We start from the raw sequence: 25,350 nt of genomic DNA, 5'->3' as shown, positions 1-25,350 counted from the left end.
CTGAGTCCTGTGTCAGTCTCTAAATTTAAAACCTCTGCATGATATGAAAAGTTTTTTTATAATGTACCTTTCCAAACTAATCTCTTTTCTTCTCCAACAATAATGCCTACTACAGCCAGGCCAGGTTCCTTCCCCTTCTCCCCCCACCACTCTCCTATGCACATTGCTCCTTCCATACTTGTGCTTAGAACCCTCTAGAAAGGCTCACCCTTCTTCACTGCCTGCCCTATCCTATCCTATTCCTTCTTAAAGACCCAGCCCAGCAATTCCATGAAGCCGTCCAGAAATGCTAGCCTCCGGTGATGTAGTCCTCCTCTGAGCTAACCACCAAACATATGATCCATTCCATTTTCCTGGTATGAAATGATGAAGATAATACTAACATAGTGCCTTATGATACAATTTTTGTTTCCTCAACGTTTACTATGTCTCATAACAAAGCCCTTAAAAAATGCTTGTCAAATAAAAGAATAGGGGTTATGCTTTCATTTAAATCTTCTAATGCCAGGGACTTCCCTGGTGGTCCAGTGGATAAGATTCCATGCTCCCACTGCAGGAGGCCTGGGTTCAATCCCTGGTCAGGGAACTAGATCCCACATGCATGCCACACTGAGAGTTCGCATGCCACAACTAAGAGTCCACATGCCACAACTAAGAAGTCTGCATGCCACAACTAAAGATCCTGCATGCTGCAATGAAGATCCTGCATGCCGCAACTAAGACCCAGTGCAACCAAAATAAATAAATAAATATTAAAGAAAAGAAATCTTCTAATGTCAGAGTCAGTTTGAACTGTCAGTAAGAACTGTTTTAGGACCGTCACAGTTCCTGAGCCCTGAGCCTCTAATGCCTAAAGGATGAAGTGGTCTTGTTCTTGATTAAAAGTGGACCAATGGGGCTTCCCTGGTGGCGCAGTGGTTGAGAATCTGCCTGCTAATGCAGGGGACACAGGTTCGAGCCCTGGTCTGGGAGGATCCCACATGCCGCGGAGCACCTAGGCCCGTGAGCCACGACTACTGAGCCTGCGCGTCTGGAGCCTGTGCTCCGCAACAAGAGAGGCCGCGATAGTGAGAGGCCCGCGCACCGCGATGAAGAGTGGCCCCCACTTGCCGCAACTGGAGAGAGCCCTCGCACAGAAACGAAGACCCAACACAGCCATAAATAAATAAATAAATAAATAAAATTTAAAAATAATAATAATAATAATTAAAAAAAAAAGTGGACCAATGATACAAGTACTCTAATTTAAAATTTTGATGGTGGAGCTCCATTCTCAGGTTATTCTCAGAACTTTCCATGCCTTTCCCTAAACTTAGACCCTTCCTTTCCATGTCTGATTCCCCAGACAGAATGTAAACTCCTTTGGGAGGAGAGCATGGGGTTTTTTTTTTTTTTTCTTTTTTTTTGCCATGCTGTGCTGCATGTGGTATCTTAGTTCCCCGACCAGGGATTGAACCCGTGCCCCCAGCATTGGGAGTGTGGAGTCTTAACCACTGGACAGCCAGGGAAGTCCCATACATGTATTTTATTTATTCTTGGAGTCTTCCATATTGCCAAACTTGCATAGCACTTTGTACAGAATATGTGTGTAAGCAGTGTTTGTTAATTAAATAAATGGCATAGTATTATGCACAGCAGCATGATGTAATGGGTATAGATTGACCTTGTTGTCAAAAGACCTGCACTCAAGTCCCTGGTCTGCCACTCCCTGACTTTGGGCAAGTTGTGCAGCATCATTGTATTTACCCATATAATTAGCATTTCCTTTGTGTAGATCCAGATGGTGTCATTTTCCTTCTGCCTGAAGGACTTCCTTTTATATTTCTTATAGTGGAAGTTTGCTGATGATTAATTTTTCAACTTTTGTATGTCTGAAAATGTTGTCTTCATTTTTTTTTTTAACATCTTTATTGGAGTATATTTGCTTTACAATGGTGTGTTAGTCTCTGCTTTATAACAAAGTGAATCAGTTATACATATACATATGTTCCCATATCTCTTCCCTCTTGCATCTCCCTCCCTCCCACCTCCCTATCCCACCCCTCTAGGTGGTCACAAAGCACTGAACTGATCTCCCTGTGCTATGCGGTTGCTTCCCACTAGCTATCTATTTTATGTTTGGTAGTGTATATATGTCCATGCCACTCTCTCACTTTGTCACAGCTTACCGTTCCCCCTCCCCATATCCTCAAGTCCATTCTCTAGTAGGTCTGTGTCTTTATTCCCGTCTTGCCACTAGTTTCCTCATGACCTTTTTTTTTTTTTCCCCCTTAGATTCCATATATATGTATTAGCATACTGTATTTGTTTTTCTCTTTCTGACTTACTTCACTCTGTATGACAGACTCTAACTCCATCCACCTCACTACAAATAACTCAATTTCGTTTCTTTTATGGCTGAGTAATATTCCATTGTATATATGTGCCACATCTTCTTTATCCATTCATCCGATGATGGACACTTAGGTTGCTTTCATGTAAATAGAGCTGCAATGAACATTTTGGTACGTGACTCTTTTTGAATTATGGTTTTCTCAGGGTATATGCCCAGTAGTGGGATTGCTGGGGTCTTCATTTTGGTACGTGACTCTTTTTGAATTATGGTTTTCTCAGGGTATATGCCCAGTAGTGGGATTGCTGGGGTCTTCATTTTTGAAAGATGTTTTTGCTGGCCTTAAAATTCTAGGTAGATAGATTTTTTTTTCCCTTTCAGTACTTTAAAGATGCTGTTTTACTTTCTTCTGGCTTGCATTAATGAAAAGTCTGCCATAATTCTTATCTTTGTTCCTCTGTATATAACATCATGTGTTTTTCCCCCTCTGCCTGCTTTTAAGATTTTCCCTTTGTCAGTTTTTTTTTTTTAAATAAATTTATTTAATTTTTTACTTTTGGCTGCGTTGAGTCTTCATTGCTTTGCGCAGGCTTTCTCTAGTTGCGGCGAGCGGGGGCTACTCTTTGTTGCGGTGGGCGGGCTTCTCATCTCGCTGGCTTCTCTTGTTGTGGAGCACGGGCTCTAGGCGCACAGACTTCAGTAGTTGTGGCACGTGGGTTTCAGTAGTTGTGGCTCACAGGCTCTAGAGCACAGGCTCAGTAGTTGTGGCGCACAGGCTTAGTTGCTCCACAGCATGTGGGATCTTCCCGGACGAGGGCTCGAACCCGTGTCCCCTGCATTGGCAGGTGGATTCTTAACCACTGCACCACCAGGGAAGTCTCCTTTGTCAGTTTTTTTTCAACTTAATTGTGTGAGAGTTGGTGTAATTTTCTTCATATATCTTGTGCTTGCAGTTCAGTGAGCTTCTGAGCGTGTTGATTTATAATTTCATCAAACTTGGAAAATTTTTTGGCCATTGTTACTTCAAGTGTTTTTTCTTTCCCCTGACCCCTCACCTCCCCTTTGGGGACTTCCGTAACATTTATATTAGACCACTTGAAGTTTTCTAACTACTCACTATTAATTTTTTCCCAGTCATAATATCCTGTGCAGTAGTTCATTTTGAGCAGTTTATATAGATATGTCTTCAAATTTACCAGTCTTTTCTTCTATAATGTCTAGTCTGCAGTTAATTCCATCCTGAGACTTTCCATCTCAAACATTGTAGTTTCCATCTCTAGAAATTTGATTTGACTCTTTTTATATCATCCATGTATATACTTCACATGTTCGATCTTTCCTTTAGTTTTTTGAATATATGGAATACAGTTATCATACTTGTTTTTATGTCCTTGCCTTTTAATTCTATCATCTGTATCAAGTTCTGGGTTGTTGCTATTGACTGATTTTTCTCCTCATTATGAATAACACGTTCCTGTTTCTTTGCTTGGTAATTTTAATTGAATTCTATACATTGCAAATTTTACCATCTTGCATGCTGACTATTATTGTGTTTCTATATATATTCTCAAGTTGTTCTGGGAAGTGGTTAAGTTAATTGGGAACAGTTTGCTCCTTTCAGATATTTCTTTTAATGTTTGTTAGGCAAGACCAAAACAATGCTTAGTCTAGGGCTAATTTTTCCCTACTATTGAAGCAAGAAATGGGGAGTTTGCTATCTGGAAGAATAATAAAATTAAATAAAATTAGAAGGGCCTGGAAAAAAGAAAGATTAATGCCTTGCAGTACAGTCAATGTAAACTGCATAAATGGAGACTTTGAATTTGTAACTCATCTTATCCATGTATATTTGATTCTGAAATCTGCTGTGCACTGAGCTGTATGGACTCTTGGGCTTGAAGTATATGTTGAGGAAGGCTGAAATTGGAGCCCAGGTTTTGGGGGGAAAAATGCTAAGGTTTTGGAGGGTGCTATGGACTGAATATTTATGTCCCCAACAAATTTGTGTGATTATTTGTTTAATGCTTGTCACTTCCACTAGAAGTAAATTCCATGAAAGCTAGGGCCCTACAACTGCCGGATATGTTGTAGTTACTCAGTTATGCAGTGTGTGTGGAAAGAATGAATGAGGAGTGGGGGTAGTGCACCCCTCCCCTCTCCCACCTCTGTCACCTGAGTGCACGGGAGCTCCATTCCCCTGTGACTCAGGATCACCTCCCTTAAATAGCTCCTTCAGATTTGCCTATAGTGCCACACTCCAATGGTTCAAAAGCCAGCTTTTTGAACTGGTTGGGGGATGATCAGCCCTTCATTTCTTTTCTCTTTCATCTCTGGCCTCAGGTACCCTTAATCAGCTAATCGCTCCAGGAAATAGATGATTAAGGAATGGGAAGGGAAAGGTGAGGAGAGTTCTCTGGTCCTATCCATCCTGCCTCACTTTAGGCTTAACTAGAACTACCTAGGATGTTTGTTTGTTTTTATGTAAATTCCATGGTTAATTAGAGGCAAGGGGGCAGGGAGACCATTAATGTTCCACCTACCCTTCCTATCTTTTAGAATTTCATTTTGTTTCTTTTAGAAAATTTTGTTCTTTTCATTTTGCATGGTTTCCAAGTATATTAGTCTTCTATTGTTGCTGTAACAAATTGTCATACATTTGGTGGCTTAAAACAACACACATTTATTCTCCTAGAGTTCTAGAGTTCAGAATTCTGAAATCAGTTTCACTGGGCCAAAGTCAAGGTGTCAGCAGGGCTGGTTCCTTCTGGAGGCTCTAGGGAGAATCCGTTTCCTTGCCTCTTCTAGTTTCTAGAGGCCACTTGCATTCCTGGCTTGTTGTCTCTTCCTCCATTTTCAAAGCACATCACTCCAATCTCTGCTTCTACCGTCACATGGCTTCTCTCTCACTCTGACTCTTCCTGGGTCCCTCTTATGAGGACCCTTGTGATCCACCCACTCAGATAACCGAGGACCATCTCCCTGCCTCAGACTCCTTAACCTAATTACATCTGCAAAGTCCCTTTTGCCATATGAGGTACATTCACAGGTTCTGGTCTTTAAGATGTGGACATCTTGGGGGACCATTATTCTGCTACCACATTATGACTCTCATTTCTTGGTAAACACCGGTATCTTGGACAACTTCTCAGGCAACACAGAATCCCTGATTTCTGCCTGTCGTCAATAGTTATAACATTCAAGGCTTTTGTGCTGTTGCTTCTAAATTGAACATGGTGTTCTAGAAGTGGAAAGATCTTTAATTTCATTTTGAAAGATTTAAGGACTGCACAATTAGAAGTTTAACTAGAGATTTAAAGAAATGCTATAATCCCAACTTTACAATTTATTGTCCTGTGACTTTAAATCATTTTTACTTCTCTAAATTGTAAAGCTGGGGAAAACACAGCAATGTGTCTCAGATTTATCATTTATAAAATGAGAATAGTGGTACCTACTCCATAGAGTTGCTATGAGGATTTACTGAATTATATTTATCTAGCACTTAAAAATGATCAATAAATATTTGTATTATTACTGTGGCTATTTTGCAGTTTATTACCATGTCTCACCCATGGAAAGTATGGGTTTCTTATGTTAAAGAGAAAACCTCAGGCCCAAAATGGCATCAGTGTGTTAAAGCCCATGATACCAAACCTAGACTTCATATATGACTTAATAACAGTTTCGACCTTCCCTAGAAATGTAATCTTAATCAACCAGTTTGAGACCAGGTTCTGGTCAACACCAACGAGATAGTCTGTCCTGTGGGCCCTCTCCATTTCCCTCTCCCTCCCCAAGAAGGGGCAATGTATGTGATAAAGATTATTGCTGGTCCCCAAAAGAAGATATCCTGGCCCCATATAAACTTTTCTTTTCTTTTGCTAATGACTTCCTTGCCCCACTCTCTTTTCCATGAAAGCCTTCCATTTTGCACCCCTCAGGAGAGCCCTTCTAGCTGTTAGATGGGATATTGCTCATTCGTACATTGTTGAATAAAGGCAATTAGACCTTCAAGTTTATTTGGTTGAATTTCGTTTTTTTAACATTAGCAAGAGGTTCATGGAATACTGTAAGCCTTATGAATAGGCTTCAGGAGGCTCATTAGTCCCCAAAACTGTCTGCACAATTTAGGAGGTGAGAGGGTTTGTAGCTTTCATCAGATTCTTGTAGAGTTCAGTGACCTAAAGAGGTTTCGAGACATTGCAGTTGAAGGTAAAGAGGGGAGAGCTTGAGATAGCAGAAGGAAGCCCTCTGACTACTAGACTCCCAAGGTAGTAGCTCAGGGTTCATTCTTGGGTCAATAAGTTTAAAAATTTGATTTTATCAGAGCCCCTAGTATTGATCAGAGTTTCAGAGATTCTCGCTAGCCTAACTCACAAGAGACCAGAGTATAAACCCGAAAGCTCCCGTGTTCGTGAACGGGGATTGCCTGCCTAGTGACTGCCATACCAGTTCCCTTGCGCCTGTCACTCATAGCTTTCCCCTGGTGATAGGCGCCCTTCACAAAACAGCCTTTTAGCTTCTGCCTGTTTCTCCTTTTGCTACAGGACTCAAAGATGATGGGATCTGCTGAGAAACAGATCCACTCAGTGGCCCCTTACTGGCATAAGGGTATCTGGAAAATAAAATAATTACTCAGAAAAATGGTAAGAAAAAGAGTTGCATAGTCAGCAGGGGTATTTTTATACAGACTATGATACTCTCTGATGAATTCTCTCTGTACCACATCAGAGTACACCTTACTAATGACCTCGGCACTCCTATCTGTCACATGCACTGTTTTCCTCTTTTTCTCCTGGAACAGTGCTGGGTAAAAGCCAAGACTTGCCTCGAATCACCCTTTTGAACAAGCAGAACGGCCTTTCTATTAATATATTCTTTTCAGAAAAATTATAATACAATTGATTATATTATGAGTTTTTTTTCCCCTTAACGTTCAATTGTATTTGGATGAAATAGTATTCTTCTTGCCTTCATTTGATCTGGTGGTTCCCCAAACTCCTATTTCAGGCATTTACCTTCTCTCAGGATGGTTTACTTTCTCAGGTGATTAAATTCATCCATTCGTCATTAATTTTTATTAGTTTCACGGACAGAGAGTTGCCTTTTCAAGTTCTGCGTGTACCTTACTGAGTGGCTTCACGAGCCAAACAAGGGACCCACTTCTCTTCTAATCATTATCATCCTTGTATTTATTGTTATCTTCATCATCATCATCAAAACAACACTGCAAAAAGGGGCTTTTTTGTGTGTTAAAATAGAGTGATCATTTTAAAACTTAGATAATACTTGCCCCTTCTTATTAACTAATCCTTCAATGGTTTCCCATCCTAGTTGGAATAAAATCCAAACTCCTTACCATGGTGTCGTGGTCAACGATTGGTATTGCCAGCCTGTCCTACAGTCCCCACTCCCCTTGTTTTGGTTCAGCACCCTGAATTTTTTAGGGAGGACCCACTTTTCTCACACTATTAGTGTACACTTCCGATGGAACAAATCCTCTCCCTAGATCTGAAGTGCGTGCTTTCTCTAGGACCGGCCAGTCAGCAAGTCCCTTCCGCTGGCCGCAGTGAATGGTTCAGGGACAGATACATGTTCCAAGTTGGCCCAATGAAGATCAGGTCTGGACATTTTGCAGCAACCATTGGAAGACTAGTGCAGTCTTCCAGGATGCTAAACTGCTAGAATATACAGCTGAATATTCTGTTCTTCACTCTCTGCAGACATTTATGCCATATCTTGCCTTTCTGGAAATTAAGCAAACCCAGAGGCAAACAGACAGGAGAGAGACACAGATAACCAGTGACACCGTTTGAACTCATTTCTGTCTGCACTTGATCTTTTCAGAGACCTGAGTGATCCCTTTTTTTCCCTCAGGCCAGTTTAAATGGTATTCTTTGTATCCACAAAAGTCCAGACTATTCCCATGGCCTGAATGGTCTGGCTCTCTGCCGACCTCCCCACCTCATCTCGGGCCCCATTCCCCCTTGTTCTCCCTACATGACAGGTGTGCGGACATTCTGTCAGTTCCTAGAAAAAGCCATGCTCTTTCCCAGCTGAGTGACTTGGTTCTTACTGTTCTCCTTCCCCCAGATGTTCTCCAGGGCTCTCCCTCCACTTTCAGATCTCAGCTTCAGTGCTGCCTCCTCAAAGTCTTTCCTGACTGTCCAATATAGACCAAACATGCAGCACACGCTCTCACACGATGGACTGCGGGTTCCCTGAGGGCAGGGGCCTCGCGTGACTTGCTCAGTATCGTTACCCCAGAGCCTGGCATTGTGCCTGGCACACAGGAAGAGCTACTGAAATATTGCTGGGCAAGACCCTCGAGTGCTCCTTGACTTGTTCTGCTTTTCGCTCTGTCTATAATTCTCTTTCCTTATTTCTTTGGATAATTGACTTCTTACTTCAGTCTCAACCCAAATGTCATCTTCTTGGAAAGAACTTCCCTGATCATAATGACTAAAATAGATGTCCCCTCACCCCAATCCTCTATCACGTCACTCAGTTTCATATTCTTCATTGTACTTACACCCTGAGATTATCTTTTAAAATTTTTCATCTATTTATTTACTTATTTTCTCTCTTCAACATAAGCTCCAGGAGGGCAGAGGTTGTGTTTGTCTCATTCAAAGCTTCATTCCCAGCACCTTCAGCAGTGCCTGGCTTACAGTTTCCCAATAAATATATATCGACTGACTGAATGAATGAAAGCCAAGCAGTCATTTGTGGGCTCTGCCTTATTTAATCCTCACAACAATCTTGTGAAATAAGCACTACTATCCCAGTGCCAGTCTCATATTACAGAGAAGAAAACTAAGTCTTACAGAGGCAATGTAATTTGCCCATCGTCACATAATCAGTAATTTGAGAAGCTGGAATTCAAATCCAGATGTGCATATTCTACAGATGACAATTCATCGTCTACCTCTCAAAATATCTGTTTTATTATTCCCAAGGTGAGTTTGGAGATCGCAGTTGGGCTCCAAGTAGAAAAATGGGATTCCTACTTCTGGCTGCCCCTCGCCCATGGACCTTGTCATCCACAGGCAGAGCAGCTGGGCGGCTGGAGCTCCTGCACCCTCAAGTGCGTGGAGTGGGGCCTGCGTTGGGGGGGTTCAACACACACAAGGAAGCAGGAGAGTGCACGTTATTTTGTGGGCTTCCAGCTCCAAGAGAGAGAGCCAAGAAAGGGCTGACCTGGGCTCACACTCAACCTTTCCCCCAGACTCAGAATCAGATCAGGCTCTCTTCCCAAGGGGCTGGGGTCAGGGGAAGGGAGGGAGTGAGGGGTCTGGAGAGAAAGGCGGAACTCTTCTCCTAATACTTCCAAGAGGGCCAAAGTTCCTGTTTTACAGATGGAGGCAATAACACAGAGAGAGAGAGAGAACATTTGCCCCACTCAGCCCACCATTATAAAAGAAAACCCTCCAACTTACAATAGAAGTTGGAGATGGGGTGGGGGGTCGGGGTGGGTGGGATGGGGAGGGATATTATCTGCATTAACAGTATCAAGGCTCAGCTCAGCCAGCTCATTTAATCATATCACTTCTAAAAATTGGCTCAGCACCTCTGTACTACCTTTCCAGTCAAGTTTAACCCTCTTCTCAGGACAAGGCCTTTCACTCCTGGCCCCTCTGCAGTCTCATCTGCTCCCCCGCACCTCCCACTGCTAGTGGCCCTGGAGAAGCCATTACGAACATCTTGTAATTCTTCACGTCTCCAGGTTTTTGTAAATGTTATTTCTCCTCTACTTGGCTGTTTCTTGTTCTGTACATCCTATATGCTTTCAAGAGTAGGCGACTGACCATGAGCAGCTTGAAGGCAGAATGGGTTGTACTCATCTCTGTATCCCTGGGGCAACCTTTCTAGAATCCTTCCTGCTGCCTCTAGTTTGTGCTGAGGGGTCTCCTTCCTGCTCCCAAAGCACTTTAGCACCTCTGTATTTATCCTTCAAATGCTACACTTTAAATGTTGTTTTTCTTTTTTTTCTGGGGAAAGGGATGTGACTTGCGCATCACCACACCCCGAGTGTTAAGCCACAGTACCTGGCACATAGTAGGTGCTCGATAAATTAATTTTGAATGAAACGTCTTCTGAATCTCCAATATGGAAAGCACTGTGCTAGGCACTATTAGAGGGGTATAAAGTTGTGTCTCCGATCCTGGGGGGAAATGTTCACATATATGTTGTACGGGGCACTGTGAGATAACTTGAGGACAATGCTATAGAAATTTAAGAGGAACATTTCTGACTTGCTTAGGGTAGAAATTATTACACACCCTCCCTTCTACCTGGAAATGGACTCTTATCTGTTGACTATTTTCTTAATGGTCTTAGAAGTATCTTTTGTGTGCCATTTTGAAAGTAGGTGGGGCATAAATAATAAAAAGAAAATAATACCCAGGTGACAGGTGTGAAGGGCCTCTGGTTGTGAGTTCAACACCATCTGAGAAGTTTGACTTGGGGTACACGGCGGGGGTTACCCTTTAGAGACAGCGGGCTTTAGATTCTACACTGAATGAAAGCAGAGGGTGAGTTCTGGAAGCGGGCGAGTGAAAGTGGTAACCAAAATGCGTGCTTCCCAAGTCGCTTCGTTAGCCTCTGGGGCCAGGTCCACCGTCTGCTCCCAGGACCCCCAGGGCTGCTGGGCACCTCTTGAGAGGAAGAGAAATGGAATACTCACGAGTGCTGGAATGTAGGACCAAGAAATCATCCAAACCAGTAAACAGGATAGCCAAATTATCTCCTTTCCCACTGGGAGCATTTGGTCTAACTTCTGATTTGTGCCTAGGAATTACCTGTCCAAAGTTTCGTTACGTCAGAGTATTGACATTGCATAGTTCTACAGGATAAGGATCTAGCACTTGAGTTTTGTGAATGGTGTAGGACAGCAGAACACAGCGGTTAACTGGGCCAGATATGTCTAAAACACTGAATTCTAATTCATCTATGAACATCCCTGATCCTAGGTGGCCTTAAATAATCCAAAATGGAATTTTCCAGTATTCGACAAGGTGGGGCATGGAAGAGCATGTTTGTTGTGGGGTTTCAACATAAAGGAATTAAGAGCTGGGAAGTGCCTCCTTGGTCAACATATAAATTAGGCCAGACTGACATCTCATTTTCCTTTTCTTCTTTTTTTTTTTATAATCAGAGAGGAAGTAGAGGAAGAGGAGAATATTGAACTTGAACAAACATTCTGGCTGGTCCAAATGCACCAGGCCCTTGCTCTCTTTTCAGCTCATAATTCTCATTGCATCATTCATTTGGAATTAATCACTGCTTTGTGAGGTCTCAGAAACGGTTTCCCACTGCTTTTTAATATTTAACTTTCCGTGTCTGTGTCTTTGGCACCCTCGGATGTTAGGCCACCAGAGGAAAGGGGCTATGTCTTTTTGATGTTCGAGCCTCTTCAGCATCCAGCACCGTGCCTTGCACATAGTAGGTGCATTCAATAAATGCTTGTTAAGGAATTAGTGAATGGGTCCTTAGGAGGAAAGAATGAAGATGAAACATTTCTCTCACGATGAGGACGAATATTTCTCAGTTTATTTCAGATATGAATCAGCTACTCAGCGTAAATTGTGCTTCTATATACTCACCAGGTGTGGAGAAATGCTTTGGCTGAGATTGAGAAATTCATCTCGGGAGAATAATATGGTGGGCGGGGATCTGAAAGCTCCGAACCGCGAGGAGGGGGCGGAGTCACAGAGAGTTGGAGCGTTTCTGTCCAATCAAAAGGAGACGGTAGGAGCAGGAGGGGGAGATAAGGGGCAGCGGGAGATCGCGAATCCTGCCCAGTTACACAAGCCAGCCAGCCGGAACAGCAGCTTCTCCGTTTAGGTGTTTCTGCCCAGGGAGAGCTGCCGATTCCGAGGCCGACTCCAGCAATGGCCTTTGCAGATCTACGGAAAGTGCTTATCAGTGATAGCCTGGACCCTTGCTGCCGGAAGATCCTGCAAGATGGAGGGCTGCAGGTGGTGGAGAAGCAGAACCTGAGCAAAGAGGAGCTGATAGCCGAGCTGCAGGTTAGGCGAGCGGGAGACAGACTAGGGCTGCGAGGCATCCTCCGCGGACACTGGCGGACCAATTCCGGCCCAGCGCGCCCCACCCTCACCCCCATCGCTGCTGTCAGTCTTGGGGTCTCCCGAGATTGGGGGCTGGGAAAGGGGGGAGGGAGAAGAAGGAGGGAGGAACAAAGGGCGGCAACCTGCAGGATGCAAACTTTCCGTTCCGTTTACAACCGCGTGTTTCACGTTGGCATGCCTCCCGCCAGCATTGCAAAGTGCTGGCTGCTTCAGCTGGTCCTGTAGGCTGCCCGCGGGATGCCAGCGCGGCTTCCCAGGGCCGTGGCGCGCAGTGGCCCTGGCAGCCCGGCGCCGCCTCTCCCCACCTCGCGCGGGGGCTCCGGGGGAGGGGCGCCAAAGTGGCTTCCCTGCTTGGAGCTCAGGGACCGGCGATCCTTCCCCAGCCAAGCCCTGGCTCGCCCAGCCAAGTCCTGCTTTCCCTGGGGGGCCCCGGCGGAGTCCCACCCTGTTCCGTGGCTGCTGGAGAAGCTGCAGGAAAGGGGGCCCGGCTGGAGCGGCAAACGCCATACCCGCCTTTCGTCTGATGCAAGACTGCGGAGAGTTTTCACCGCCCCTCTGCCGCCTGGGAGCGCTCGGAGGAAAGAGGGGCGGGCGGGGGGCGCCCGAGATCTCCGCGCCGGCCACGCGGCAGTCGCCTCGGCCGCCGCTGTCCAGGCTTAGTCTCCGCCAGTGGGCTCGGCGCGGTCAGGAATGGCCAGATCGGACGAGATTCCGATCCCAAAGCCCCCGGAAATGTATATTTCCTAGCAGATCTTTCTTGGGAACGTTATCACCGTTTGTGCAGTTTACTTCAGATCTTTCTCTAACTTGTTTGTAAAAATCCTGCGAGGTTTGGTGGCCTCTTCCTGCCTTATAACATTTATTTCGTGAACTCTTCACTCTAGTTTCTGCCCTTCTTACTTCTGTACTGTGCCCAGCGCCCAGGTGTCTCTACCCGACCCGTCCGGATGTATTCTCCCCTGCCCCCGAACTCCCACACCCCGCAGTGTAGCCTCCTACCAACTTCAACCAGTCTCAGCGCGGGATCCACCCTCTCCAGAGTCCCTTAAATCAAACCACAGAGGTAGCTGCTGTTGCTTTAGCTGTGAGGCAATCGCATGGTCTTCATAACTGCCATTGTATCTCCTAATGTGTTTCTCCATGGAACCCCTGCCGCTTCCCCCCCAACCCCGTGGTACTGTATTCTGCCCCTGGCTTGTACGCAGAGAAGTTTCTGACTGGTCCCTGTCTTTTTTTTTTTTTTTTGGCTGCGTTGGGTCTTCCTTGCTCCGTGTGGGCTTCCTCTAGTTGCGGCCAGAGGGAGCTGCTCTTCGTTGCGGTGCTCCGGCTTCTTACTGCGTGGCTTCTCTTGCTGTGGATCGCGGGCTTCGGTAGCTGTGGCACGCAGACTCAGCAGTTGTGGTGCACGGGTTTAGTTGTCCGCGGCATGTGGGATCTTCCTGGACCAGGGCTCGAACCCGTGTCCCCTGCCTTGGCAGGTGGATTCTTAACCACTGCGCCACCAGGGAAGTCCCTGGTCCCTGTCTTAAAGAAGCTTGTCAGCTAGTTAGGAGCCTGGCCAACACAGGGTGAGACAAGTGACCAGATGACACAGTACTTGAGTGCTAAATGAGACCATCCGGCAGCCTAGCCTCTGCCTGCTCCACTGCGTTGCAAATGGAGAGAAGCGGGTGGTCAGCCTGGACTCGGTGGGGGCCAAGGGCTCAGGACGTGATCCTTGGACTACCCTAGGACTGGATGGGAAACAGGCACCTCGCACTTGTCACCTCCTCTTTTGCGCAGATGGTATCAATGGCCTTGGCTCTGGGCAGTGGCCAGAAGGAAGTGGAGTGGTCTCTAGATTCTCACCTCCACCAGACCACCGGGTTGGGAAGAGAGGCCTGGACTTGGGGCTTTCCAGCTTTGTTATGGAAATTAAAATTCTGTACCCCGGGGGTAGGGTGGGATGAGAGGGAGTGGTAAGTGTGGAATTGACTAGAATGGGAGGCCTTGATCACTAGTGGAGGGTTTCCATGGTGTTGGGAGGTCGGCCGGGTGGGTGCTGGGAATCTGGGGCTGGAACTTGGAGGATGTTTTAAAGGCACTGAAAACTCCTGGCAGGAGAGGAGGGGTGTTTGTTGGCTACATTGTTGGGCGGTTTGGGAGTGCCCAGTCTTCATGTCTGTCTTTGTAAAAAACACTAGGTTCAGACTGCTGGTTAGTCTCCTTGGGCCACTGGAGGGTCCTCATATCCGCACTGCCTCTTGTTATTGCATGGAGAGGTGCCTGGGTTAGTGGCCCTGCCCTCCCCTGTTTAAACCTTTTTAATACTGAAAGAAACTGGAGCCCATTGCCTGAACCAGGCCTGGCCTCCGTTCCCACTCCTTGGTATTCTGGGCAGGCACAATTTATTCTCTCTCACTCTGTGGTCAGGAAGTACAGTCATCCCCCAGAACCATGCTTTTCAGACTTGAAGCAAGTCACAGCTCGTTAGTGGGTAATGAAGTCCATTTAATGGGTCATGATTAGCATTTAAAAAAACAAAATAAGAAATAGCAGAGAGCAATGCAGATAGTTAAGGCTAAGTATTGTGTCACGAAATTTGTTTCAATTATGTGTGTGTTTGTGGTGTGTGTGGTATGTGAGTATAAAATCACAACTTAAACATGTGTTTCTTACTGTGGGTCTTAGTCAAAAGTTTGGAAAACACTGGCTTGGAATAATAAAGCATCTTGTTTGGAACTCAACAAAACCCTTACTTAGACTGTGTACCCCTCTTCTATCAGCAGATGTCACATCTTAAATAAGCCTAATATGCAGGAACATTTAAATCTTAGCATGTATCAGTGGCTTTTAAACTTTGACCATGGCCCACAATAAGAAATTCATTTTACATTGTAACTCACTATACACACACATATGTGTACACACATACACTAAAGTTTCATGAAAGAATACCGTTACTATATGTGTTGCGTTCTGATATTTTCTTCTGTTTCATTAACTAGCAATGCTGGTCAGAATCCTCTAAATGCATGCTGGTAATGCATTTAATTTACTGAAGCACCTTTATATCTTTATTTCAGAATTTGAAGAAAGGAAAAGAAGGGAATAAAGTTCGATGCAAGAGTCCATGTTTTGAAAGGCTCTTTTAAAATGCAAATTTCTAGCCTTTACACTAGGATTTGGTTTGCAAAAGTTAAATAACCATCTACTTAATCAGGATTACACATATTGTGCCAAACACCGCCTACCTGCATTCTTTATAGCTGGGGAACATGATCTGGAGAGTTTCTCTGACTTCTCCTATGATGTAAGTCAGAAGCAGGAGCAATGCTAGAATCATCCCCAAGGCCAAGCCTGTTCTTGGGAAAGGAAGCATGTGTGAACTTGAGGAACGTGAATGGGTTTCCGCTGCTGAGTTTGCATAGTTTGTCCGGAACAGCCGTAAATCCAGCAGAACGGTGGCCTGTTGTTTTCCAGCTCTGAAGCAGCTGGGGGACTGGGAGTGGGGAGGAAACCCAAGTGTAGCAAATGCCTGTTCCAGCCTGCATTCTTATACAGATAGAGCATGCACAAAGCAGAGAACAGCAGATAGCAGAGTGGGTGCAGTGTTGAGATTCCCACTGCGGGAGTGCCAGAGAGGACCTTGGGGTGCTGCAGAAGAAAGTTATAATCACTGCAAACTGCAGGGAAGATGTGGGCGGATTTGCAAAGGACTGCAGTTTGCATAAGCAGAGGAGAGGCGTGGACTGCAGGGAGCTAAGTCTCAGAGGGATGACCTGGGGCCTGAGAAGGGGATGGGGCCTGGAGTGCAGGGGTTTTGAGGGGTCAGCAGGAGGTACGTTGGCACACAGGCTCTCAGTAAATGCATGCTGATTGAATGAATTCTGTTTTTGTTTTGTTTGTTTGTTTTTTTTGCCATACCGTGTGGCTCAAGGAATCTTAGTTCCCTGACCAGGGATTGAACCCGCGCCCTCAGCAGTGGAAGTGCAGCGTCCTAACCACTGGACCACCAGGGAATTCCCTTGAATGAATTAATTGATGATGTGTTTGAATGAACAGGAACAGGGGTAGTTGAGGGTGTAAAGGGTCTCGAAAGCCCGTGAACTCTGGCCACAGGAATGCCCGGATCGTGTGGGACCAGCGTCTGCTGAATGGGAGTCTGCAAAGGCAGATTCCCACTTGGGATGAGCTCTGCATGTACATCTGTGCTGGTCTGACTGGAGGCTCTTCAGACTTCTTGGCTTCAGAGAAAGCTGGGACACACCCTTGAGGGAAAAGTAGAGAGAGACTGCAGGATACGTCTCTGTAAGGGAGATCCTTCCACAGAGAGAGGTTGTGCTTGTTAAAGAAAAACGCCATGCTGTTTCTGGGCTTGTCCTCAGGGTCTGCAGGAATGGGGTGGACTCCTGGGGACTCTGCATCCTCTTCTACAGCGGGTCTGTCCTGTGGGAAGCAGATTCCCAAGGTTTGCGGGAGGGCTGGCAGCTTTGGAGCGAGCATTCAAGGAGCATTCTATTCAGAACCACAGACACAAAAGGCTTGGAGTGCCCGTGAATGGTCCTCCATCCAGCTGTCTGCGGTCTGGCACAGCCCCCAGCCAGTGAGGATGCATGAAGCATTCACGCCTCCAGAGAAGTAATTCTGCAGCCTCTCTTGAACAATCATCCCAGTGTTGAGAAGCCCTCCTGATCTAAATAGGCTGCAACGTAAGCGTCATTCCTCTTCTTCCCTCCGTGGAGAGAAAAGAACTCTGTGCTCTCTCTGCATGTAACTTGTCCAAACTGGTCCCAAGGCTCTGGGCTTGCACACAGTAAACACAGTGTGGGTCCTTGCCCTAGGAGCCAGAGGCCCATGACCTTTCTCTGTCTCCAGAATCCGTGTGGTGGGGAGGGAAGAGAGAAGGTTCTCGTGGAATCCAGCGGGGTGCTCCACTGGGGAAATGCAGCGTGGCTTACAGGTGTCAGATCAGATGTGGCAGGGACCCCAGGGGCCATCTGTTCCAATGCTCTTATGTTACAGAAGGAGACCAGGGTTCGGGGTGACATGACTTGGTACAGTGACCCAACTTGTCATTGCCAGCCCTAGGCCTAGAACCCCAGCCTCCTGGTTCCCAGCTTGCTGCTTGTGCAGTGACCCTTGCTGCTTGCTCACCAACCTGGGACAGCCAGCTTGGGACAGGGTGTGTATTTGCTCACCTGCTTCATTTCCTGGGGATTCTCATTGGGTGTTTGGCAACAGTATCCTTATTCTGCAGAAGATACCACTGGATTCTGGATGAGCCTGAGGAAGATTGTCCTGGGGTCTGGCTTAGCCCCAGTAAAATGGCTATGATGAATCCAGAAAGTCTGATTTTTCACATAGGTGTAGTCTTAGTCTAATATTGCCTGGTTTTCCAAGTAACTATGGACAAGTTTAATTATTTTCTCCCCTTCCCCTTACTTTGGTTTCGATTTTAAGAAATGTTTTTCTTTTAACAATTTGCCTTTTATTCACTTCATTTATTCATCTATTGAGTGCCTTCTGTGTACCAGGCATAGGGGCTTACAAAGTAGAATCCAGTCCCACCTCTTCCCATCAGTAGCTCCGTGTCCAGTGGAGGAAGTGACGACCATTGAGCGCGGCCAGATATCATGCCAGGCGTTGTACCTTCCTGTCTCATTTCTTCCTCACACGCTTAAGGAGGCCGAAGCTCAGAGTCATAGCTTGTCAGGGCTGGAGCGTGGATGTGAACCCAAGCCTGAGTGATGGCGGAGGCTTTCAGATGTGTGTGCATAAGCATGCTTTCCTTTCCTTGAATGTATCCAAAGTCAGCCAGCCTGCAGGAACTCCCACTTTGGACAGAAGGGCTTTACGAGGTCTCAAAGACCAACTCTGTGGATCCAGGTGTTTCTTCTTCTGCCTCAGGACTGCGAAGGCCTTATTGTCCGCTCGGGCACCAAGGTGACCTCTGATGTCATCAACGCGACCAAGAAGCTGCAGGTGGTGGGCCGGGCTGGCACGGGCGTGGACAATGTGGATCTGGAGGCCGCAACAAGGAAGGGCATCCTGGTCATGAAGTAAGTCGTGGAAGTGGTGGGGTGGTGGGGGTTTGTGGCGACTGACAGTGAGGAGGGAAGAAACACCTGTAGAGAAAGCTGGGTCAGAGTTAGAAGGGCTTCCAGGAGGCCGCCTGCTCCAGGCCAAGTCCAGACAGGGGGTCAGCGCTCACAGCTTAGCGGTTCCCCGGGTTTTTGACACAGAGGCTCTCTTTGTAATCTCAAAATGCTTCACAAACCTGCCCCCTAGATGCTTGCACGCCTGCAGCCTGGTTGAGGAATCAGAAGAATGCTGGTGGATTTGTCTCAGTCCCTGCTTCAGCCCTGCCCTTCCCCCTCGGCTGTTTCATCTGGAGCCAGGTTCTGTTGGCTCTGCTTGACTATGGTCTCCCTTGTGCAGCTGCATAACCTTTGCTAGTAGACGGACTCTCCCATTCTCTCTCTCCCTCACTTCCCTGCACCCTTTGGGGGCCGGGAACCCAGTTTCTCTTTACTCCGGGGCCAAGAGGGAAGGGGTCCCCTTTAGAGCTGTTTTTGCAGAAACCCAGGGCAAAGGTCATGGCAGCATGCCAGCGCTAGGCAACACTCATTTCTGGCTCCCGTCTGGCATGTAGGTGGTGTGGCAAGGTTAACCCCTTCCACTTCTCTGTCCTCAAGCCTTTCCTCTTCCCTCGGGAGCCTCACTGTCCTCAAGACTTTCCCCTCCCTTCCCTCCACGTGCCTCCATAGGGTCGGGGTTAACCAACCCAATCGTCTGCCTGAGGTCAATATCCAACAAAAGAAATGTTAACCAGTAACCCATCCTCCAATCTTGCCCTGGACCCAGAGGCGCCAGCCCCTTGGTCCCCACACCTCTTCCTGTATCCCATGTAACCTGATCATTCGCTGGGCGAGACAGGAAGCCAGGTGTTCTTATGGAAAGACAGACTCTGAGAGTCTTTTTTTTTTTTTTTAATTTATTTTTATCTATTTCCTTTTGAAAAGTTCTGGATTTTCAAGGGAAAGAAACTGTTTTTTTGGTCTACTTTATTTTTTTATTTTTTTATTTTTTTTTTATACAACAGGCTCTTATTAGTCATCAGTTTTATACACATCAGTGTATACATGTCTGAGAATCCTTTTATCTTGATTTTTAAATTTTTAAAAATAGGATATCTTGACCTTTTTTCACCTTATAACCTTCATTTCCAGAGAAGAAAAGACCCAGTAGAGGGAAAGGAGGGTGAACACGTGTGTTAGTAAATTATTCCAAGAGCAACAAGAAAAAGCCTTTGAGAAAAGAAAAATAGTTTCATGGGTATTATCTCTATTTTCCTTTCTGTAAGATGGATAGGGTCAACATTACCCTATGATTTAACTTGTGGGGATGATTTCTCAGTGCAAAACTTGTTGAGAAATAGAAGGAAAAGTCAAACAGAAGGAGATAAAAATATTAGCTTTGTTACTAAAAATAAGCCAGGTTGGGCAAATTGATAAAGGTCTGTGGGCAAGGGGCTGACCTCTGTATCTGTCACGGGTACAGCCTCGATAAGACTGATGGCATGAAACTAACACAACAGTGTAAAATCAACTATACTCCAATAAAAATTTTTTAAAAAAAGATTAATGGCATGGAACAGCAGGGATTTGTGCTTTCTGTAGGCAGGTAGATCCTAAAGTAAGAGGAGAGAGAGAAGGGCTGAGCCACACGTCTCTCTCCCAATCTATTGAGATACTTCTCTGCCCCGGGAGAAGTGAGTTTGGGTAGAGAAATGAGTGTGTTTCTCGAATGGAGGTCCCTCCACAGGAGAACATAAAGCCAGGGCAAAGGGGTTTTCTTCCAGCCCTGGGGTTAGGGCAGGAGTACATCACAGAACCCAGGGCAGTGGCATGGTGTTAGGGATTTTCACTAAGAACACGTAAGTTCAAAACGTTGGCGAGAATGTGGAGAAAAGGGAACGCTCGTACACTGTTGGTGGGAATGTAAATTGGTGCAGCCACTGTGGAGAACAGTTGGAGGTTCCTCAAAAAACTAAAAAAATAACTACCACATGACCCAGCAATTTCACTCCTGGGTATATATCCAAAAAAACCAAAAATGCTAATTCTTAAAGATAGGTGCACGCCAACGTTCATAGCAGCATTATGTACAATTGCCAAGATATGGGAGCAACCTGAGTATCCATCGACAGATGAATGGATTAAGAAGATGTTTTATACATATATATATATATATATATATATATATATATATATATATATAAAATGGAATACTACTCAGCCATGAAAAGAATGAAATTTTGCCTTTTGTAGCCACATGGATGGTTTTGGAAGGCATTATGCTAAGTGAAATAAGTCAGACATAGAGAGACAAATACTGTATGTTATCACTTACATACGGAATCTAAAAAATACAGCCAACTAGTGAATATAACAAAAAAGAAACAGATTCACAGATATAGAGAACAATCTAGTGACTACCAGTGGGGAGAGGGAAGGGGGGAGGGACAATGTAGGGGTAGGGGGTTAAAAGGTACAAACTATTAGGTATAAAATAAGCTGTAAGGATATACTGTACAACGCAGGGAATATGGCCAATATTTTATGATAACTGTAAATGGAGTGTAACCTTTAAAAATTGTGAATCACTATATTGTACACCTGTAACTTATATAATATTATACATCAACTATGCTTCAATTTTTAAAAAAGTAAAAAAAAAACCCCATAAAACTAAACAAAACAAACAAAAAGAACGGGTAAGCTTATGGAGCAGGAGAGAGACCACAGCGTGTACTAGAGTCTTTCCACTGGGGCAGGAGTGGGAATCCTGGGTCTGGCTGACCGATGTCCCCCATCTTCTTCCATCTTTAGCACCCCCAGTGGGAACAGCCTCAGCGCTGCGGAGCTCACCTGTGGGATGATCATGTGCCTGGCCAGGTAAGTCCCTGACTTCTGAGCAGAGTCACTCTCTGTGGTCTGTCAATTATTATGACTCCCTAAGCAAACTGACCCCGAGAAACTTAGAAACAGTTCAGCTTGGTGACATGCAGCCTGCTAAGAACCTTCAAGGCCGTCAGTCCTCAACTGAACATTCATTCCACTGGTTCTGGCACACCAAGGTCAGGTGGCTTTTCAGGTTGTTTGCAAACACACAGGATGTGCATGAATCTTACTGTGTTGGGTGGTAAAATGACTGTATGAACACTACTGTTCAGTGGATCAGTGGGAAGGGCAAGGAGCCAGTGGGAGGGCGGGAAGATGCTCTGGGTCCCTTTGCAGATCCGCAGATCCTTAAACCAAGGAACCCAGGCAGCCAGGACCCCTTACGTCACTACTCAGGCCTGAAACCTTCTGGGGCTGAGGAATGATTCTTTTCCCTTCTCAACACCTGTTCTCCTTCCTGCTGGGAGAGGATCTGGGGGAGTTCACCTTTGTTCTAACTCTTCCCCAAGATTTCTACCTGAGATCTCAAGTATTCACTGATATTCACTGATCAGTGAAGAAGAGAGGAGATTGGAGAAAGGGAAGAACAGGGAGAATTGCACAGCAGAAGGGACCCAGCCCGGAAGGGGGTCCTTGAGCTGGCGGTCTGGATCTCCCAGAACATCTGGAGAAGTGTTGAGGCCTGATGCCCTGGTATCACTTGTGCTATTAAATTCAGTGGTGTTTTTTTTTTGGTTTTTTGGGGGGTGAGGGAGCGATCCCAGTGCAGCTTTCTAATTCTCTCACTTTTTTTCTGGAGGTGGTGTTTCCCTTGGGAGTCAGGAATAATCTTCCTCCTATTCCAAGACCAGCTTTACTTAAAGGAGTAGGCAAAGTGGTATGATTTAGGGGAAGCGCCCTGTTGCCAACCACTCATCATGACCTCACTCATCATCCAAACCAAGAAAGAAGCACCCTATGAGAAGGAATCACCAGTCTCTCATAACCCCTGTGTGCTGGTTTAAGCAGACCGCTTTCCCAGCAGGGCAGCAGTAGAGGGGGTGGGAAGTGTGGACGGTAAAGTTGAGAGCCTTGGGCAATGTGGGTGGAGAGCAGGCCTGAATGGGCCTCACGGTGGGGGACTTTGAACAGATTTTGCCTGTTCCTGAGGTGCTGGAGAAGAACAAGGACACGGAAAGGAAGAGAGGAGAACACAACACATGTAGATTTCACCGTTCTGCCTGCTTTATTTTCTCTTGTAAGTCAGGCCGGCCTCCATATAATTCTTGGGAGGTCCCTTGCCCGTGTCATGGTCCTCCCTAGACTGGCCTGGTGAGGATCCCGGATCCTGAAATGTTGAAACCTGGGGAGGCACGACGGCCAGCTGCGTGGAGCACCCAGAGGGAGGGTGTGAGGGTTTCCTGTGCTCCGCGGTGCTGCACGCACACCTCTTAGATGGCACCTTGCAGCCAGGTGGGCAGAGGTCGGGAGGCCGGAGCTGGGGGCTCTGTCTCATTCGGCCAGGGGCATCTGATCTGGATGGCTTTGCTGAGGAGGGAGCACTTCCTCAAGGCAAGTCATTGTCCTAAATGAGATTCCTGAAATGAGGCCCCATGGGCCAGAGCAGTGAGATGGAACTTCTTCCATGAACTTGTTACCTAAGCTTTGCTGACTTTACCCATGAGTTCGTGGGACTCTGATCGTAGAACAGATTCCCATCAACCTCACCCTCAGATGGAAGTCTGCGTCCTGATAACATGTAGACAGGAAAGAATGCTTTTTATAAGAAGTCAGTGAAGTGGAAATACAGGAACAGTTATCTTGGAATCTCTTCTCTCTCACACACGCAGACACGCACACACCTCTGAATTTTGTGGCCGGCAGGAACGCCTGCATTTAAATACTTAGGGGGCTAACTGGTGGGGATGTCTTCCTTGGCTTTGAATTGATTCCGCTACTTCTAGTTGAGTGATGCTGGGCGAGGTATTTAACCCCCAGTGGCCACACCCCACCCCCATGCAGTTGTGAGCATTAAATGAGCTGATGTTTAAACATTGTTTCTTGTCTCTTCCTTTCTAGCTTCTGGTGAAGCCTGGAGGGCCATGTCCCACATGACACATCTTGCCCTCTGACCTCTCACATTGCCCTAACTTCCTCTGTCCTCTCCAGAAAACACATAGAGACTCAGACCTCCATGTTGACCAATAGGAGGAGATAAGCTGTGGAGTGTGTGTGTGTGTGTGTGTGTGTGTGTGTGTGGTGGGACAGGAGGTTGTGTGGTTGTTGGAAGTGTCTGGACTACACCACCCGCCCACCCCAGTCTAGCCTAACTCTCAAGGGAGAATAAGTATTCAGCTGTCCCTTGATACAGTGGAAGATGTTGTAGGTTATGGCTCTGGATGGAATAGGAAAATGGAAATTCTTGAATTTCTGGAACATTTGATATTATCAAGAGGATTATCCCTGGAGGATTAGCTGTTGCTTTTTACATGCCCAGAGTCACTCAGGCTGATACTCCAGCCGCTGAGATGGACTCAGAACCTCCCCCCAGACACCTAGGTGGAGACAAATCCCAGGGCTCTAAGTCAGGTCTTGCCAAGGGTTTCCCCCTGCTACCCTCCCTTGACCGTCCTCGGTGTTTCTGAACCTGAGCCCCCCAGACCCAGCTTGAGCTTGGTTCCCTGGGGGGATGCCCGGCAGAAGTAGTGGCTGTGCAGCCCTCACATTGTGCCTCCTTCCTGGGCTGGCAGGGTCTGGGTGGGCCCGCTGACTTTGTCTGTCCTTGCAGGCAGATTCCGCAGGCGACGGCTTCCATGAAGAATGGCAAATGGGAGCGGAAGAAGGTGAGCAGCCGGCCTTGCGTCACCCCACCTGGCTGGGTGCCCGAGGTCCACTCTGGGTGCTGACTTCCACTTCTTCGCCTGTTTGCAGTTCATGGGAACAGAGCTGAATGGAAAGATCCTAGGAATTCTTGGCCTGGGCAGAATTGGGAGAGAGGTGGCCACCCGGATGCAATCCTTTGGGATGAAGGTAAGAGGTCACCAGACCACTTTGATGGGGGGCTTCCCATAGCAATTTTGGAGGAGGCAGCGTTGCTTGAGAGAAGCTAAAGGCTTTGCCCTAGGAGAGCCTGACCCCCCCCCCCCTTTTAGAGCCCCTGAGTGAATGGGTGGCAAAGCCAGGGAGGGAGGGAACATTGGCCTGCTGATCTAGACCCTTGAATTCAACATCTGGGAATGCTTGGTGGAGGTCCTTCAGCTCTGGGGTGAGTAATTGCCTTGAGTCCCCATGGAGCTGAGAGGGGTCTTGTATCCTGCCCTGCCTTTCCTCCCCTTCTGCGAGGGCCTCCTTGTTTTGCTGGTTCTGTCTTCTGTGATAATTCAGAAACCAGGAGCAAATTTATAACCTTAAAACAGAGCAATTGTCCATCCGTCTTCTAGCTCCCCTCCACAGTCCAGAAGAGATTGAAAGGTGCTTGCCTATACGCTGTGAAATGATTGTGGAGTCCACGGTGGCCAGGAGACCTCACACATCTCTCAGAAATCATCCCTGACCCCCGCCGCCCACCAGGGCTCTCTCTTATACTATGCTGGGAGCTCAGTAGTTCTTCTGGTTGAGGGAGGGCTGTCATCAGTAGCAGTGCCACCCCCAGTCCCCGGGGCCAATCCAGGAGACCTTGCCGAGGCGGGAGGCCATTCAGCCAAGAGAGGAAGCCCACAGGGCTTCCCAGGTGGGCCAGAGAGATGTGGCCGCTGGGTCAGCTGGTGGCCGTCTCCATGTTTCCTGTGACTGTTGAGGGAGGGATTGTGGGTTCAAACTGCAGCCAGGAAAGCTTTAGTTAAACATTAAGGAAAATGGTTTTGAAAATCAGATCATTTCAGTTCTAGAAAAATTTACATAGAGCTGCTATGGAATTTTCCCTTTTTCCCTTGCTCCTTCCTTTCTGTATGTCCCTCCCACCTTCATTGTGTTAGAAGAGACTTTATAGATTAACCCTTAATTT

The 25,350-nt window shown here is 46.5% G+C and overlaps 1 protein-coding gene across 2 annotated transcripts in view; it reads left to right on the top strand.

Moving 5' to 3' along the window:
- The first annotated feature begins 12,097 nt into the window (after window positions 1-12,097).
- PHGDH (phosphoglycerate dehydrogenase) overlaps window positions 12,098-25,350 on the top strand; it is a 31,499-nt gene continuing 18,246 nt past the window's right edge. Inside the window, exons 1-5 of one of the 2 annotated variants that reach the window (XM_082458948.1) lie at window positions 12,098-12,363; window positions 18,313-18,464; window positions 21,297-21,362; window positions 24,136-24,190; window positions 24,279-24,377. In XM_082458948.1, coding sequence (XP_082315074.1) covers window positions 12,226-12,363; window positions 18,313-18,464; window positions 21,297-21,362; window positions 24,136-24,190; window positions 24,279-24,377 — 510 coding nt within the window. In that variant the 5' untranslated portion in view covers window positions 12,098-12,225. The remainder of the gene's footprint in view (window positions 12,364-18,312; window positions 18,465-21,296; window positions 21,363-24,135; window positions 24,191-24,278; window positions 24,378-25,350) is intronic. The other variant, XM_082458949.1, reaches the window with a different exon arrangement.

The sequence above is a fragment of the Balaenoptera physalus genome (genome assembly GCF_965194825.1).
Source record: "Balaenoptera physalus genome assembly, chromosome: 1".
Taxonomy (NCBI): domain Eukaryota; kingdom Metazoa; phylum Chordata; class Mammalia; order Artiodactyla; family Balaenopteridae; genus Balaenoptera; species Balaenoptera physalus.
Note: the sequence above shows the minus strand (reverse complement) of the source record. Positions and strands in the feature narration are given on the sequence as shown.